Source organism: Chiloscyllium plagiosum, chromosome 22 (genome assembly GCF_004010195.1).
Source record: "Chiloscyllium plagiosum isolate BGI_BamShark_2017 chromosome 22, ASM401019v2, whole genome shotgun sequence".
NCBI lineage: Eukaryota > Metazoa > Chordata > Chondrichthyes > Orectolobiformes > Hemiscylliidae > Chiloscyllium > Chiloscyllium plagiosum.
In genome coordinates this window covers 449,842-467,398 of record NC_057731.1, presented here as the reverse complement: position 1 = coordinate 467,398, position 17,557 = coordinate 449,842, and the positions used below count along the sequence as shown (strand labels likewise).

Sequence of the window (17,557 nt, the reverse complement as noted above, 5' to 3'; positions counted from 1 at the left end):
GGCAGTAATCCGGAGATTATGACCCTTGAGGACCTGTGCTTCAATTTCCTGCCTAGTGCTTCATAATGCCCAAACAGGTCCTCCACCCTAGCTTTGCCTATGTTGTTAGTCCCAACGTGGACCACAACAACTGGATCCTCCCCCTCCCGCTCCAATATCCTTTCAAGCCGGTCAGAGATGTCCCGAACCCTGGCACCGGGTAGGCAACACACCATGCGAGACTCCCGATCCGGCTTGCAAAGGATATTATCTGTCCCCATAATTATAGAATCCCCTATAACAACTACTTGTCTTTTTGCTCCCCCCTCTTGAATGGCCTTCTGCATCATGGTGCCGTGGTCAGCTGGCTCATCCTGTCCAGAGCCCTTTTCCTCATCCGTACAGGGAGCAAGAATCTCATATCTGTTGGACAAGGTCAAGGGCTGAGGCTCCTGCACTCCTGAACTCCGGTTCCCCCTACCTGCCTCACTTACAGTCACACTCTGATGTCCCTGATTGCTAACTGAATGTGAATTACTTAATCTCCCAGGTGTGACTGCCTCCTGAAACAAAGTGTCCAGGTAACACTCCCCCTCCCGGATATAGATGTGATGTATATGGACTTCAGTAGGGCGTTCGACAAGATTCCCCATGGGAGACTGGTTAGCAAGGTCAGATCTCACTTTTTTCCTTTAGTATATTTACATTTTTCCTTCCCAAAAAGGAGGGCAAGTAAAGGTTGGAGTACAGACCATAATCTTCAAATCCTGCATAATTATGCCAGTATTGGCAGAGGACCTCAGAATTTAAAATGTTACTACTTTATTTAAAAAACAATACCCAGCAGCTACAAATCAGACAGTATAATCAGTGATAGCAAAGCTTTAAGAAATTATTACAAGGGACAAAATTAACTGTCACTTGGGCAAATCCTCTTTAATTTTCAAAAGTCAGCATGAGTTTTAATCATGTCGAACTGACTTGCTCGATCTTTTGGTGTGTTTACAGAGGGTGAAAGAGGGTAATGCTGTAGGTGTGCATGGAATACAAAACCACTTTCCTAAATCTCCCCTTATTAGACAATCCCACCGTTCCAGGGCCCTCTATGACAAATATATCCTCCCTTAGATAAAGGGATCAAAACTACGCAATATTCCAGGGGAGGTCTCCAAGGTCCTATACAACTACAGCAAGATATCTTTACTCCTGTACTTGAATCCCCTTTAAAATAATGGCCAACATACTGTTTACTCCTTTAATTGCTTGCTGCACCTGTTCTAGTGCATCACCACATCCTCAGAGACAGTCAGGGTGGGCAATGAATTGCCAATAATGGTTACATCCCAAGAACAGACAAGAAGTTAATTTTTTAGGTTGTTTATTTTAATCAGAACCAGTTTTAAGTAAGTGTGAAGGCAAAGGTGAAAGAACAGTTGGCAAGGTCAGAGAGAGGTGGAAGGCAGGACAGATTAAATGACACCCAGACACCATTGAGGGATAAATATTGCCCGCAAACTCTCCAAATTGTTTGTTTAAACCCAGGAACTTCTGGCTCAGAGCCGTGAGTGAAAGCACCATTAGACAGCTGTGCTCTTGAACATTGCAAATCGGTACTCAAAAAAATAAACTGGGAAGAGCAGAGCAATGACATGCTTTAGTCCAATAGACCTGAGACAAAACATACATTATAAACTCCAAAAGTTGCAGTCATCAGACAAATTATTAGGCTACTCACCGCATCCACAAAAGCTTTAGCTTCAGTTTCAGAACATCGGAAAGGACTATCAGGCACCGTCGTGTTTGTGCTGAAGACAGAGGCAAAATCTCATGTCAGGAAAACTTAGGTCTGAAATGATTGAGGGGCAAAGCAACCATGTGGATTATATAAATTCATGTATTCATTGGGGAAAATATTGCCTCTGGCCTATTCCTTAATTCACACATTAATTTAAACAAAAATATCAGAAATGTGATGAGCGTAATCTGAACATGAACTATTCCCCTCCCTACATTTGCTGCCCAACTGCAGACTATTACAGCACTGTTTCCTCATTTAATTTACACATTCCCTCCAAATAAAAAGGTACTGCCATGTATCCCATGAGTTCTAACTATCTGCCTTTCTGTGGGATATGAGGAAGTCTGTTCCAGTCCTACGCACACCTCCTCTCTCACCTTTGCAATGATTGTTACAAGTGCCGTTTCCTGTTTGCACTGTAAAGGTTCATCAGCTTTGCTTAAAAGGTTGACCCTTCCCTTACCTTCAGTTGGTTCTTCTTCGTCTTCCCTGTATATGGTGTCTTCCCATGTAAATGCTGTCGTCATTTCTACCTCCATAAGACCCATCTTTTGATTCTTTAAATTGTCTCAATTACCTTCTTTGAATTCCAGCATCACTGGCAAGCTCAACATTTGCTACCATTTATTCTATGCTGCACCCCACCTTTCCAGATGCATTCTTTTTCCCTCCATTCCTTGCTCGCCAAGCCTCTGGACTCAAATAGAACTCACTATATCTTATCTCAGTTTTGACAAATGATCACCAACCAAAAACATTACAGATCCTGTCCGACTTGAGTATTTCCAGTACTTTTGCTTTTTATTTCAGACTTCCCATACAGCAGTAAGTACATTGTTTGGATAGTGAGGCTAAAGCTGGCTGAACCTTCACTGCTTCAGATGTTATCACCAAAAAGTGACAAAAACAAAGTGGTGGAAAAGCTCAACAGGTCTGGCAGCACATGTGGAGAGAAATCAGAGAAAACGTTAATTACAATTTCTCTCCACACATGCCACCAAACCTGCTGAGCTTTTCCAGCAATTTGTGTTTATTTCGGATTTCCAGTAACCACAGATCTTTGGCTTTAATCACCAAGTAGTGGTTGGGAAGAGGGCCACAAGACTCTCTGTAAGCAATAGCATGGAGACAGGAAGAGAAGTCAGGTGTAGAAAAGTTCTGAGATTAGATCTGCATGTATGGATTGAGAATGTAACCCCACTGAGGTGGACAATGGCTTGTCAAAGGTGTAAAGGTCAAACATATTTGGTGAATTAGACGCGCAGTGCTCAGGTAAACCTATACTTCTCCTATCCCTCCTCAGGTACTTTTCTCACACCCTCATCCAACATCCATCCTTCTTTCCTAATCTCTATTCCACATCAATTCTGATCATCATTGACTATGTACTCATTGGAATTTAATGAAAAAAAAAAATCTCAAAGTAACACACCTTGGAGATGATACAGGATAAGTAAGGGCAGCACGGTGGCTCAGTGGTTAGCACTGCTGCTTCACAGCGCCACCGACCCGGGTTTGATTCCAGCCTCAGTCTTAGAGTGTGGAAACAAACCCTTCGGCCAACAAGTCCACATCAACCCTCCGAAGAGTCTCCCACCCAAACCCAGCCTCTGACGACTGTGCGGAGTTTTCACGTTCTCCCTGTGGCTGCATGGGTTTCCTCCGGTTTACTCCCACAATCCCAAGATGTGCAGGTTAGGATATTTAGCTATGTTAAATTGCCCATATAGTCTTCAGGGATGTGTAGATTAGGTGCCTTAGGCAGGGGAAATGTAGCCCAAGGCGGGGTTTGGGTGGGATTCTGTTCGGAGGGTCAGTGTGGACTTGTTGGGCCAAATGGCTCGTTTCCACACTGTAGGGATTCTATGAAAAAATTAAGTAAATGCTGGTGATTATTTGCTGTGCTTCAGGTTTTATTCTTTACAAACTGACCACTCTGCAAGTGTCACACATACCAGTGAATTCCTCCTACTGATTCCTTGTTCATTACCAGAGCCTTCCAAAATTCATGTGTGCTTTTGATCACCTGGATGGCAAAATCCTGAAAGTAACAAATCTCTTGTTATTAGTCTTCTTTCAAGCTGGTGAAACATCAACCAAATACTGAAAATTACAAGGAATCAAAGGGGAGGCAATAGTCTAGTGGTATTATCGCTGGAATTTAATCTAGAGACCCAGGGAATGTTAGGGGAACCAGTTTCAAATCCCTCCACAGCAGATGGTGGAAGTTGCATTCGACAAGTTAAGAGTCTAATGATCAGCATGAAACTGCTGATTGCTGGAAAGACCCATCTGGTTCACTAATGTCCTTTAAGGGAAGGCAATCTGTCATATGTGTAACTACTGACTCACAGTAAAAATGTGATACTGTCAACTGCCCTCTGAAATGGCCTACCAGGACACTCAGTTGTTTCAACAAAGAAATGAAAGCAGTCACACCACCTGGCACAGTCTAGGCACCAGAAATCCCTCCCTAATGATAACATGGGTCAGCACACAGACTGCAGTAGTTCATGGCAGCTGCTCACCCCCACTGACTCAACAGCGGTCAGGATGGACAATAAATGCTGGCCCAGCCAGCGATGCCCATGTAGCACAACTGAATGTGAAAAATATCCAGAAAGACAAAGAACAAGAAGATGGCAGCAAAGATACCCTCCAACAGCAAGTGAGCCCACAGAATTAAAACTGGAACATGAGAGAATAATCTTCACAAATTAGGGGGTCAAAGACTGAGCAGTTGAAAATTAAACAGAAGGCAGCTGGAGCATTAATCCTCAGCAACTCAAATTAGCCAACATAAGATGATCAACTTAGCACCAGACTGCCAGCTGTGAACAGCTTTTTACAACATTAAGTAGGACTGACGATGGAAACAAGCAGCATAATCCACTCCACTTGCCTCAGCAACAGTCAACAAGCTGTCAGTGAATGGTTTTTCATTATTCTAAAAACATATTCTCAAACCACTCCCCCAAACAGCTGACTGTCCCCCTCCCCCAAACAGTCGCCACTTCACAAACAGACCCTGCCCTCTCCCCCAGATAGTCCCTTCCCACAAACAGCCCCTCCCCAACCTCACAAAAAGCCCCCACCTTACACAGCCTCCTCTCCCTCTCCCCAAACAGCTCACGCCCCACCCTTCAATATCTCCTGTGCCACCACTTCGCTTTCAAAATACTTTGCCAAATCTGTACGTCTTTGGGAACCGTTGTACTCATTCAGGACTCAAAGAAGAGGAACTTTCAAAGCTTAATGATAGTTGCCAAGATACCTTGTCTTTGAATTCACCATTGAACGCAAACTGGTTTTCAGGTTTTCCATCAGGCACCTTATATCGTCTGAACCAATCTATTGTGGCCTCCAGATAACCTGGTTTCAGCCGTCTTACATCTTCAATATCTAAATGTAAAAGAACACAAAGTTTGCTCAGTTTAAATTGGTGGATTTTCTGATGTTACAATGCTCCATATTAAAATAGTCAAGTTATTTTTGTTATTTCATCAGTCACTAAAGGCCCATGAGCAACATCATTAAGAAACCGTAAAGTCAATAGGGTATATTTATAGTGCAATTGACAACACGTGAAAGCATAATTTTGCTGTCCTACTACATAGGTCTCACTTGGAACATAGTCTCCTTACTGCGGTTGGCATTACAACCCTTTGTGCCCCATCACCATCAAATTCAAAAGGAATATGTAACGGGAAACTGAAAGCAAGGCAAGTAGCCGAGGTAAGGAATGGACATCTGGGAATGACTCAATACCTTTCTGATTTGAGGATGTGTCAAGTACCAAGGGTGGAGGTGAAAATCAGAAGTGAAAATCTTTCCAATCTAAGTAGGATGCACTTGTTCAAAGCGGCATCAGGTGAGGAGAAAACCATGGGACCGACAGGTGTTTGTAAGAATGAGTCCAAAAAGGAGACCCAGAAGGAAAAGGCTACAGATCGGATTGTAACTTTAACTGTAATTCAGAGACCAGAGGTAAATACTGCAGTGAGTGCAGAAGTAGCATACAGATGAAAGGTATGAAAGGTTTTTAATCTGAAAGGAAATAACCCCATTTTCTTCGAAAGCAGGATCCAGGCTCAAAACAGTATTGAGAGACACAAGGACTATCAGAACTGTCTTGCTGGAGGATTTATTTTCTTCCTTCCAAAGACTTAAACAAATAAGAGTGCTGGTAAATAGGATTGGTGGAGAGCATACCCTGGGTCCATTGTCCAAGGTCCACTTGAATTGTGATTTGTTTGGACTCATGACAGTTCGTGTAGTTAAGAATTTATCAATTTGCTTGATAACACTAAATGGGAGAGTGAAGAATAGATTTAAGTACTACGTTTTGTCATTTGTGCATCCAATATTTTGTAATGAAATGCACTTTCACCTTTTTAAGGACAGAAATATGTGGGCGGCACGGTGACACAGTGGTTAGCACTGCTGCCTCGCAGCGCCAGAGACCCGGGTTCAATTCCCGCCTCAGGCGACTTAATCTAATCTAATCTAATCTAATCTAAAGGCTGTGTCTTTTTAAAACTGTGGACTACAATGAGAAAAGAATGGTTTTTAAACCAACGACAGGCGTACAATTCAAAAGCAAGTAATGTCATACGCACTGTGAACATTGTTTGCACAGCTGTGAATTAGAGCATTGGTCGTCGATGAATTGCAACCAAAGAGCTGTGTACAAATGAAGTTTTGGTCGTCAACAGGTAGCAGATTAGAATAACTACGGTTGTAAACATGATAGAGACCCCCACTACCAACCAAGGGACTTTCTCTGTTCTCAGTAGAAATAGCCACTTTAGACTGTTCTACCTATTGGTCTGCAGTGCTACAGGTTGCAAATTTTAATTTATAAGTCACAGCCTTTAACCAGTGAGCTAGGCACCCTATGCTTCTTGCAAAGAGTGGAAGCATCTGGAACAAGACGGAGGAGCAACATTTTGATCAACACAGCAGATCCTGTGGACGATGATGGTTTTCCCAGTTTTCCTCCAGGGTGTAACTACTTTATTTTTACCCCTGTATGTCCATTTGTGTGCACACGTTTGTAGCGATTTAGGGGATAAAAGTTTTAACGAGTATAGAGTTTTATGCGAACAGTTCATAACTGTTTCTCTGCAGCTAAAGACCAATTACTTGTAATAAATATTAATTCTTATGTACAAAAGCTTGGTTTGTGTTTTCTGTCAACTGGGATTTGAGAATTAGGCAAACTGGGGAATCTGCATGCAGTTTTAAAAGACTCCAGGAATAGCAGGAGTTTGATTTCCATTATGCTCAGTGATGACTCATGACAGTAAATGATCGCACCAATCAATCTGAACAAAATATTTCAACAAACAGCAGGATATGCAATAATTAGTTAACCAGGCTTATTTCAGGAAGAAATGTCAAAAAACATTAACATTGCACCTCTCCCCACCTAAAGTTAAGGAAGCTACATTAACCTGGACAAAGCCACATGCAATCTTCTCAAATCTGTTGACAACACTTAAAACAAGCAGGGCAAGGTCTATTAAAAAATGGTTCTGGAATTCACCAGAAAATTTATTTAAGGATTGTTGTGTCTAAATATACATCGGAACTACATTAGGGCCTGGAATCTGCTTGCGAAGGGATCAAAGTACTGAAGCAAAAGAAACATTAATAATATTTCTGGGTTTGGGTTGGGGGATGTATAATTCCTTTCTAGTCTCTACAGCCCATGATCAAGGAACCCTATTCAGTCCAAACAGTTGTATTTTATGCCAAAATTATCATAACTTCAGCAATTATCTACATACTTTGACCTGGAGGTTGCAGAGACTTACTTTGAAAACTATTTGCCTCAGGATCCTCAACATTTATTGCAATAACTTTCCAGTCAGTTTCACCTTCATCTATCATTGCCAGAATTCCAAGAACTTTGACCTTGATAACCTCTCCTCTGCAACATACCTGAAATAAAACAATAACTCAGATTTAAAATGGCTAATTTCCTTCAATCAGATGCCTTACTGTAGGCAAAATGCCAGAAGAAAATTTTAGAAACAGTATCAAGTTCTCCAAAATACTTATAGTACTACCCTCCAAACATATACCTAGGAATGAGAATTGAGGTGAAAGGGCACTGTAGTGTTGGGGGTGGTGGGAGATGCAGATTCCCCATATCTGCATCTCTAACTATGGAGAGAATGAGTTATAGTTTTCAGTGTGGTAGACAGTGGTGCTCCCCAGGGGTCAGTGCGATGTGTAAAATGACTTGGACTTTAGAATAGAGTTGAGCTTTAAAATCTGATCATACACATGGAGAAGTAAAAGTCAGGATGATACAAATTGCCCATAACATGACTGACAGGATGAGTAGGTAAGTATTAAATGGACTTTAGTAAACAAAAGCTGTAAGGGATGTATTTTGAGACAATGGTAAGAGTAAATACACTTAAATTCTGAAGCTTGGGCAGAAACAAAGGGACCTGCAAGAATATGTGCAGCAGTCTTTGAAGGTCACTGGACAGGGAAACAGAGTGATTAGTTGACAGATAGGGACTCAAGAACAGAGAAATTGAATTGGAAAAGTAGGGTGGTTATAAGCTGAACATTTAAAAAGCTTTAATTAGGGCCTAACTAGAATATTGGTCTAATACTGGTCACTACACATTAGGAAGGATATGAGGGTCCTTAATAGGGCACAAGAATGGTTCCAGGGTGGGAGATTTCACCTACAAAGTTAGGAAAAAATGGGGTTGTTCTCAGAGTAAAAAGAAGAGCGAGATTTGACAAATGCACAAGATTATGATAAGGCAGATGAGGATAAGCTGTTCCATGTAGTTAATTGTTCAAGGATTATGGTGCAGATTTAACGTTTTAAGCACGAGATACGAGAGGAGATGAGGACAAGGACAAGTTCTGTGTTAACAAGGCTGCAGAAGTGGAAACAACCAAAGATTTACAAAGGAAATGGGTTGGACACAAAGGAAATAAACCTGCAGGGTAACGTGGACTGAGCAAGTCCAGTCGGAGAATAACAGACAAGAGCTGTGTGGTTTCACAACTCATCAAATAAATAGTCTGATGAGGCGGGGAGAGTTAGGTGATTGGCTCTCTCCTCAGTTCTAAGTTGATGCACACCAGTTGGGAGGACCTTTAAGAATTGCATGGGAGCAATCCCTAACCTGCAAGCCAGCACCTTCAAAGATTAAATTATAAATACAGCATTTTCCCCACAATAAAACAGAAGAAATGGCTGCTTTGAAATGTACTAGCTGAACATCATCACTGGTTGAACAATAGTATACATCTATAAGACATACCTTGGTTCCAATTTCACAAACATCAATAGGATCATTGTCACCATGGCATTTTGTTGACTCATCTGAGTGTCTTGGGTCTTCCCAAGTCTGTAAGAACAAGAGCACAGTGAGTGTAACAGGCAGGGAACATTGACCAATTGAGCCCCCCATCGACTGTATTTTCTGAGATCTACTGAATGCCTATAATGTACTGTGTACCCTTTGCTGAATCTAAACCCTTTTCATTGCATCCCTTTGATGCTTAGCAAATATTCTTGAAGCCCATTGCTTGGCATGAAGTCCAGTTGATCTCAAACCAGAGATTTCTTGTTCCATCCCATAATTTTTTTGACCTGCTCCCAGTCAAGACAGAATTGTATAGAGTGTCTGGATCCGCTGATCAGGTGTTTCAGTTTCTGCTGTAGTTCTTTAGCCAGTTTGTGTGATGGTGTCCTGGGTAGTGATACTATGGATCTGAGTGGGATGTCTGGTTTGTGCACTTTAGGTAGTCCATAGAATCTGGGGTTGTTGTTGCTTTCAGGTTTCATTCTCTGTAGGTCAAACCTGGTTATCTGTCCTTTTTTTTGTAGGTTCCTCAGTGTGACAGAGAACAGTCAGGGAATTCCTAGAGGCATGGCACTCATCCACAGATTCAATCAATAAGCACATCGACCTGGACCCAATATACCGACCACTGCAACGGACAGCTGGAACTGACAACCGGAAGTGGCAGATACAAATCACTATAAATGCCGGAGGAAACATCACAGAAGCGCTTCACAGGAGGCTCCCAAGCACTGAGGATGTCACTATGACAGGGGACGAAACGTCTGCAACACAAATTCCCAGCTCGGCGAATAGAACCACAACAATGAGCATCCGAGCAACAAATCTTCTCCCAAACTTTGTTAACCATTTTAATTGTGCCATTATATTTGAATAAAAGTGATATAAATTAGCAACATACTGATATATCTTTAATTCTTTGACATATTTGTTAATGTTGTTGAGGTTCATAACATACGAGAGCAACAGATGAATTTGGTGGGAAAGTTCAAGATGCTTACGCATTCAGAATTTAATAAATGTTTCATATTAAGCGTGCCGTTATACCAGACCATGACGATATGGAACAGTGTGATCTTGCAGGATCTCAATGAATCTTTGACATTTTCGTAATTCATTGTGTTTTTCTTCTTTACCTGGGATTAGATGTGCGATCAAATTGACTTTTGCTAATAATATGGTATTTTAAACTGCAGCATGAATTTCAGCCCCTCAAAAATTGTTTCCATGTATTAGTCAACTCTCTATTTTGAATCTTTAAAAAGTCTTAATAATTCGACCTATACATGAGTATATACAGCACTTTTGAAGGTACAAGCACGTGAATTTCCAGTGCAAATTGTTGCCTGAAATGTGGGTGGATTTGTTTCCCGGGCTACTCAGATTAGAACTTCAGTAGAGGTCCACCTTAAACAAAAACCGAAAAACCTCCACATCACACAGTTCAATGTAGAACTAACCTTCAATAAAAATAAACTGCTTTTGATATGGGATAAAGTCCATTGATAAGTTTTGCAGCAATTAAAACTTGGAGAAAGTGAATACTACAGATGCTGGAGAGAGTCAGAGTTGAAAAGTGTGGCGCTGGAAAAGCACAGTGGGTCAGGCAGCAACTGAAGACATTTCAGGCATAAGCCTTCCACATTCCTGATGAAGGGCTTATGCCTGAAACGCCGACTCTCTTGCTCCTCAGTTGCTGCCTACCCTGCTGTGCTTTTCCAGTGCCCCATTTTTCGACTCTGCAATTAAAACCCACAGAATCAGAGTCATGGAGATGTACAGCATGGAAACAGACTCTTTGGTCCAACCCGTCCTGTTGAGCCAAAGGATACATTCAATAAGAAAATTTGGCCAAAGTGGCTTTTAAAAAGGATCAAAGGAAGAGTGGAGAGTGCGCTAGTAAAGGAGATAAATAGACACCAGAGCATAGAGCACAGAGCTAACAATAACAAGCAAAGGCTGTTGGGACATGCACAAGAATTCAGGGTGTAAGGACAGACAAGGGTTGTAATTATGGAGACAATAGAAATTGGAAGGCTATGGACATGTTTGAACTTGCAGCAACGTCACAACTCAGTGATAAAAGGGCCCAAGCTAATGCTCTGGGAACACATATCAGCCAGTATAATTTAAATCTAATAAAAAATATTCTGGAATTGAGTGCTTGTCCAGAAAAACATTGAAATAAGTTTGGAGATTACAAGCCATTTAAGCAACAAATGACTGAGATAGAGGCGTAGAAGGGCAATGCCGCAGAACTAGAAATAAGGACATTTTCCATTCAATTCGTTCAGAGATGTTATTACACAACTCTGCTGCAGGTGGTACTTGAACCCAGATCTCCTGGCTCACAGGCATGGGCACTACCACTGCACCACAAGAGCCCTGGAACCAGAAACAGAGGTCATAGTTGCTGATTCTATAATAATTATGTTTAGTTGTAATCAGGTGGGTGCCATAAATTGTGTAATGTATAACCTAATAAATAAATTTATGAAAAGTGTGCAAAAATGCAATCCTTCAAATGGATTCTAGAGGAAAATACTCATTTTAGAGATGTCTTCAGAAGCCCATATCACGATAAATACTGCTCCAGAGTTGTTTTTAATGGATTCCATTTCAAGACAGTGGCCAGGATGATGTCAGTGGCTGAGATTAGAGTTTGTGACAGCAACTGAAAACAAAGGCATTGCTCATAACTGCAGCTCACCCAGGAACAAAAGTCAGAAAAGCAGAGTTGGACTTAATCAACTTTTATGTGGGATCCAGCTTCATATCAAATCCAAGTACAGTACATCTACAGACTTTCCTTTATCCATAGCACATGTTACTCCTTCAAAGAATTCAGCAAATATTGTGGATACTGGCTTCATGGTGTTGAAAAGAACAATATTAGAGGTATGAGGGGGTATGGTGGGTGAGTGTGAGAGGGAGTTTTCTGTAGACGAAAGCAAACAGTGTTCTATAAGATTGACAATTCTAAGTGAGAAGAGCAGTTGAGATTCAAATAAATATTCAGAAAGTAGCAGAATGATGCCTGTTTTGGACCAACATCATAAACTCACTCCATTTTCATTAATCATATTTTTGCCCATTAACCATCCCATCTCGATCCTTCTGCAACTTCCTTATGCCGCCTTTAAAGCATGCTTTCCAACCTTGGAGTCACCTGGCTCAGGTACAGGCAGCTGGGACGAAGAGAATCCCTGGAGGTATATAGGGGATACAGAAGTTTACTGAAGGAGGAAATCAGGTGGATGAAAAGGGCACACGAGATAGCTTTGGCTGCGAAGATTAGGGTGAATCCAAAGAGGCACTTTAAGTATATTAATGGAAAAAGAATAACTAGAGAGACAATGTGACCCCTCAAGGACCAAACTGGACATGTATGTTTGGAACCACAGGAAATGGGTGATATCCTCAATGAATATCTTTCCTCTGTGTTTACCGTTGAGAAAGACACAAAGACTTGGGAACTTGGGGAAGTTAGTTGGAATATCTTGGGGACAGTCTATACCACAGTAGAGGTGGTGTTGGACATATTAGAATGTTTGATGGTGAACAAATCTCCTGGTCCTTATCAGATACATCCAAGAACCCTGCAAGAGGGTAGGGAAGAAATTGCAGGGGCCCTGGCTGATATCTTCGCATTATCATTAACCATGGGTGAGGTCTCAGAAGACTGGAGGGTAGCAAATGTTGTGCCCTTATTCAAGAAGGGCTGCAAAGGTAAACCTAGGAACTATAGGCCAGTATGCCTAACATCTGTGGTGAGTAAGTTACTAGAGAAGATTCTGAGGGATAAGGTATACAAGCGTTTGGAAAGACAGGGTTTGATTAGGAGTAGTCAGCATGGCTTTGTGTGGGGGAGATCAGGAAGGTTGATGTGGTCAGGGCAGTGGATGTAATCTATATGGATTTCAATAAGGTCTTTGATAAAGTCCACATGGTAGGCTGCTCTAGATGGAGCAGAGGGAGCTGGCAAATTGGATACACAATTGGCTTGATAGTAGGAAGCAAAAGGTATTATTGGAAGGACTTTTGTCAGACTGGAGGCCTGTGACTTAGTGGTATGCCTCAGGGGTTGGATGTGGGCCCATTGCTGTTTGTTATCTATTTTTGGTTGAGAATGTACAAGTTTGCAGATGGGATTATTGTGGTGATGGAGGTTATCAGAAATTGCAAAAGGACCTTGATTAGCTGGGAAAGTGGGCCAAGAAATGGCAAATGGAGTTTAATACTGATAACTGAGAGTTCTTGCATTCTGGAAAGACAAATCAAGGTAGGAGTTTCATGGTGAATGGTAGGGCCTTAAGGAGTGTAGTAGAACAGAGAGACCTTAGAGTTCAGGTGCGCGGTTCTCTGAAAGTGGAATCACTAGTAGACAGGGCAGTAAAGGCGGCTTTTCGAACTCTGGCCTTCATTAGTCAGGGTATGGGTATAGTAGCTGAGAAGTTATGTTGCAGTTGTACAGGATGTTGGTGAGGCTGCAATTCAATATTTTGTTCAGCTTTAGTCACCTTGCTATGGAAGGATGCCATTAAACTGAAAACAGTGCAGAAGAAATTTGCAAGGATGTTGCCCGGACTCACGGGTCTGAGTTATAGGGAGAGGCTGGACATGCTAAAAATGTCTTCTTTAGAATGAAGACTGAAGGGGGATCTTATAGAAGTGTATAAAATTATGAGAAGCATGGAGAGGGTAAATATAGATTAGATTACCTACAGTATGGAAACAGGCCCTTTGGCCCAACCAGTCCACACCGACCCTCCGAAGAGTAACCCACGCAGACCCATTTCCCTCTCTGACTAATGCACCTAACACTATGGGCAATTTAGCACGGCCAATTCACCTAACCTGCACATCTTTGGACTGTGGGAGGAAATCAGAGCACCCGGAGGAAACCCACGCAGACACGGGGAGAATGTGCAAACTTCAAACAGACAGTCGCCCGAAGCTGGAATCGAACCCAGGTCTCTGGTGCTGTGAGGCAGCAGTGCTAACCACTGAGCCACTGTGCTGCTCCAAGCCATTTAAGCAGTAGATGACAGGTAGAGGAATAGAAGGGCAATGCCACAGAACTAGAAATAAGGACATTTTCCATTCAATTCATTTTTCCAAGGTTGGGGAATTGAGGAGGACTAGAGGGCATCACTTTAAGGTTAGAGGGGAAAGAATAAATGGGAACTTGAGGGGCAACTTTTTTTGTTTTTACATAGAGGGTGGTACGCATATGGAATGAGCTGCCAGCGGAAGTGGTTGAGGCATTTTAAAGGTATTTGGACAAAAACGTAAATAGGAAAGATTTAGAAGGATATGGGCCAAGTACAGAGACATGGGGTTCGTGTGGATGGACATTTTGGTTGGTATGGACCAGTTTGAGCTAAAGGGCCTGTCTCCATGTTGTTGGACTCTATAACTCTATTCCGATCTTCTGAATCGAGGTCATTATACCATCCTCGATTAACAGTGCTACCTCTCCACCTTTACCTGGATTGGTACTTTTCTTCGACGTCATCGACTTTTCAATATTCAACACTCAATCCTTATCATCCTGAAGCCGTTTCACTGTAATGACCATCAGACCATACTTATTTACTTCAATGTGTACTATCAATTAATTCATTTCTTTTGTAATAAATGCTACATACATTCAGATACAGAGCCTTTCATCATCTTGTTATTGTTATAACATCCAGTCTTGACTGATGTAGCTTTTTAAAATGACCAGTCAGCTCAATGTATCAAATTGCTCTCATATTCAATGAATGTGTTTTATATTGAGCTGTCCCAAAACACAAACCCACTCAATTGCTTCAAGCTGACAGGGATAACTTACAATATTATAGGCTCTGCTTAAGGTGCCTAGCTCTGGAGTTGTGGTTTCTAAGAGATGAAAGGCAGCCATTGTTTTCATTATGTATCACTAGAATCAATAAATAGTTGCCATGCCTATAAACACCTTCTCCGCTCACCTGTGGAAGGGCCCCATAGTTCCAAATATATCCCTTATGAGGAAAAACATTCACCACAAATCGCATTTTCCCTTTCTTAACATCCTGCTTGATTGGGTTCAATGGCTCTTTTGTTGCAATCTGAAAACATAAAAACACTACTCAGTTAAATTTTCTGGTGAAATTGCATAACCATCTCTGTGCCTACCTTGGCTCTTCATTTTATTGTACAAGCATCAAATGCAGCCAACATTTTACACATGAATCCTGGTCATCTTAGGGTCTGCCAGATGTAATGGTTCAACTCTTAGAACCTGCCCAGTTCCTCCCAGGGTTAAAGCCAGCAGTAGAGTCGGCACTGAATTGTTGAGGGAAATAATTCAGGTGCATAGAGGCCTGGCCCAAAGGATGGGAATCAGTGAAAGTCAGCAATAGGACCAGAAGAAACAGTTTACTGAGAGGGGAACTGGGCAGCTGTAGCCATGGGATTGACATAAAACAAAGCCTGCATATCAGTGGTGAAGAGGCCTCAAAGCAGAATGAAAACAGCACACCAAGATAGGGCAAGAGGAATAAAAACTGGAGAACACGAAGGTAGGAGAGGTTGTATAAACAGCTACTTAAGGGGAAACTATGATTTCTGATTTAATGATTGTATTTGACATGCTGGCTGCAGTCACAGGTGTTAACATTGGGAGTCAGCACAAAGTGGCCTTAACAGTCATCTATGTAACGACTAAACTTTTACCAAACATCTCCGATGAAGAATATGGGAACTTGAGGGGCAACTTTTTTTTCCCACAGCTCAAAAGATTAACATTAGATTAACCAAAAAACAGAATAGCTAATGGCTAATAAAATCAATTTCTTTCAGCAGTGTAAATAAGTCACTAAAGTTTGGAAAAAAAAACTCGTTTAATAAATTTTAGTGCATAAGACAGTCTAGGCATTTAATAAAAATTACCTCCATCTTTGCGTTGGTCCAGCGAGGAACTTCCACAACCATGTTAAACACATTCTGCAAGAAAAATTCACAGGTGTCACGGCACAGCCTTGGGTGACTGGGCGGGATTTGCACATTCTGCCCGTGCCTGCATGGGTAATGAATGGTCTGCTTTCACACTGAAGGGATTCTATGAAACAAGTCATGAGCCCAGATGACATACAGACATAGTGAATGTTTAATTACATGATTTTCATAAAGAGGATCTACAGTCTGAAATGACTAAGAATGTAAATTCTGAGCAACATAATTCAGTAGCTGTCTAGAAGGGCTGTGTAGATTATCCTCAATTTAGAGAGGGACCCTGGAATGTCAATCTGACAACTGACCAGAAAGTTTCAAAAAGAGCATCAAAAGGAATAAATGCACTGTAAACTGTACTACAATCCCAAGTTACCCCAGACTGTGAAAGTGTCGGGAGAAAAGTGAACAGTCTGGGTGAGACAGGTCTGTTTTCCCCTTGTGTAAGTACTTAAGAACACAGGTTAAAAGTCAGTTTCAGCCTTGGTCTGTGTTTTAGTGAGTGAGTGAGAAAACCTTTAGTCATTCCTGCTCTGTAGGTAAAAAGAAAGTCAGTGTCTCCTTGTGGAAAGACAGAGAGCAAACAAGCCACAGTTTAAAGGAAATGGGACAAAGGTCTTTCAGATGACCCAGAGGCTAAGCACATTAAATTCAACTGCTCGCCTATCAGCATCATTGCTACTGGGATCATTCAACATCGTGCCACAATGTCCCAACATCTACTCTTTGTGGAACCATACATGTTTTTTAGCTTTCTTTTTGGACTCAGCTCTCATATCTACATTGAAAGGTCATTGCATTATTATTTCCTGTTGCACTTAGTAGCTAATAAACTCTTTTGTGAATTCAAGAAGCCCAGTTAAATTGGTTATTTTTAAAACAAATTCATTTGGTCATTGTCTTGATGCAAGGGAAGGGATTCTTAAATTAACTTCGTTGTAACTAACCAAGCAGCTGTTGAATAAAGAAGATCTACCAATTTGGGATACTCATCTGGAACTGAGGCAATTTGCCCAGTAACAGGTCATAACACAAGGTAGCATTGGTAAGCACTGGTGCTGCAGTTCATCACTTTGGTGTATCCCCTTTATCCATTCCTAAGACAGCACATCAAAGAATATAGTTAAAAAGTTACTAGTATATTTCAGCCAGCAGTTTTGTTAAATGCTGCTTTGATGAACTGAAGGCTTGACAGCCCAAATATTGTGCTGTTCCTTTATTCAATGTTCTTTTCAAATTTTCTAATCTTTAATATGAGAGCTACAATTATAGAGTAAACATATAATCTGTTTTTGTGATGTTAAGGAATAAATATTGACCAACACAAAAGGGAGAACTCCCCTTCTCTTCAAAATTGTGTCACACAATTGTTTACATCGAGAGCACAGATAGGAGCTTGGATTAATGCTTAATCTAAAGATGGTATTTTAGACAAAACCGACTCCTGCTCTACTGT

General features: G+C 41.4%; 1 protein-coding gene across 1 annotated transcript in view; it reads right to left on the bottom strand.

Annotated features, from left to right (window-relative positions):
• Positions 1–16,799, bottom strand: part of LOC122561372 (inorganic pyrophosphatase-like) — a 27,925-nt gene extending 11,126 nt beyond the window's left edge. Inside the window, exons 1-8 of the mRNA XM_043713134.1 lie at positions 16,765–16,799; positions 16,042–16,192; positions 15,099–15,218; positions 9,079–9,165; positions 7,597–7,723; positions 5,052–5,179; positions 3,733–3,818; positions 1,715–1,784 (exon numbers count right to left, since the gene is read on the bottom strand). Coding sequence (XP_043569069.1) covers positions 1,715–1,784; positions 3,733–3,818; positions 5,052–5,179; positions 7,597–7,723; positions 9,079–9,165; positions 15,099–15,218; positions 16,042–16,192; positions 16,765–16,799 — 804 coding nt within the window. The remainder of the gene's footprint in view (positions 1–1,714; positions 1,785–3,732; positions 3,819–5,051; positions 5,180–7,596; positions 7,724–9,078; positions 9,166–15,098; positions 15,219–16,041; positions 16,193–16,764) is intronic.
• Positions 16,800–17,557: the final 758 nt, after the last annotated feature.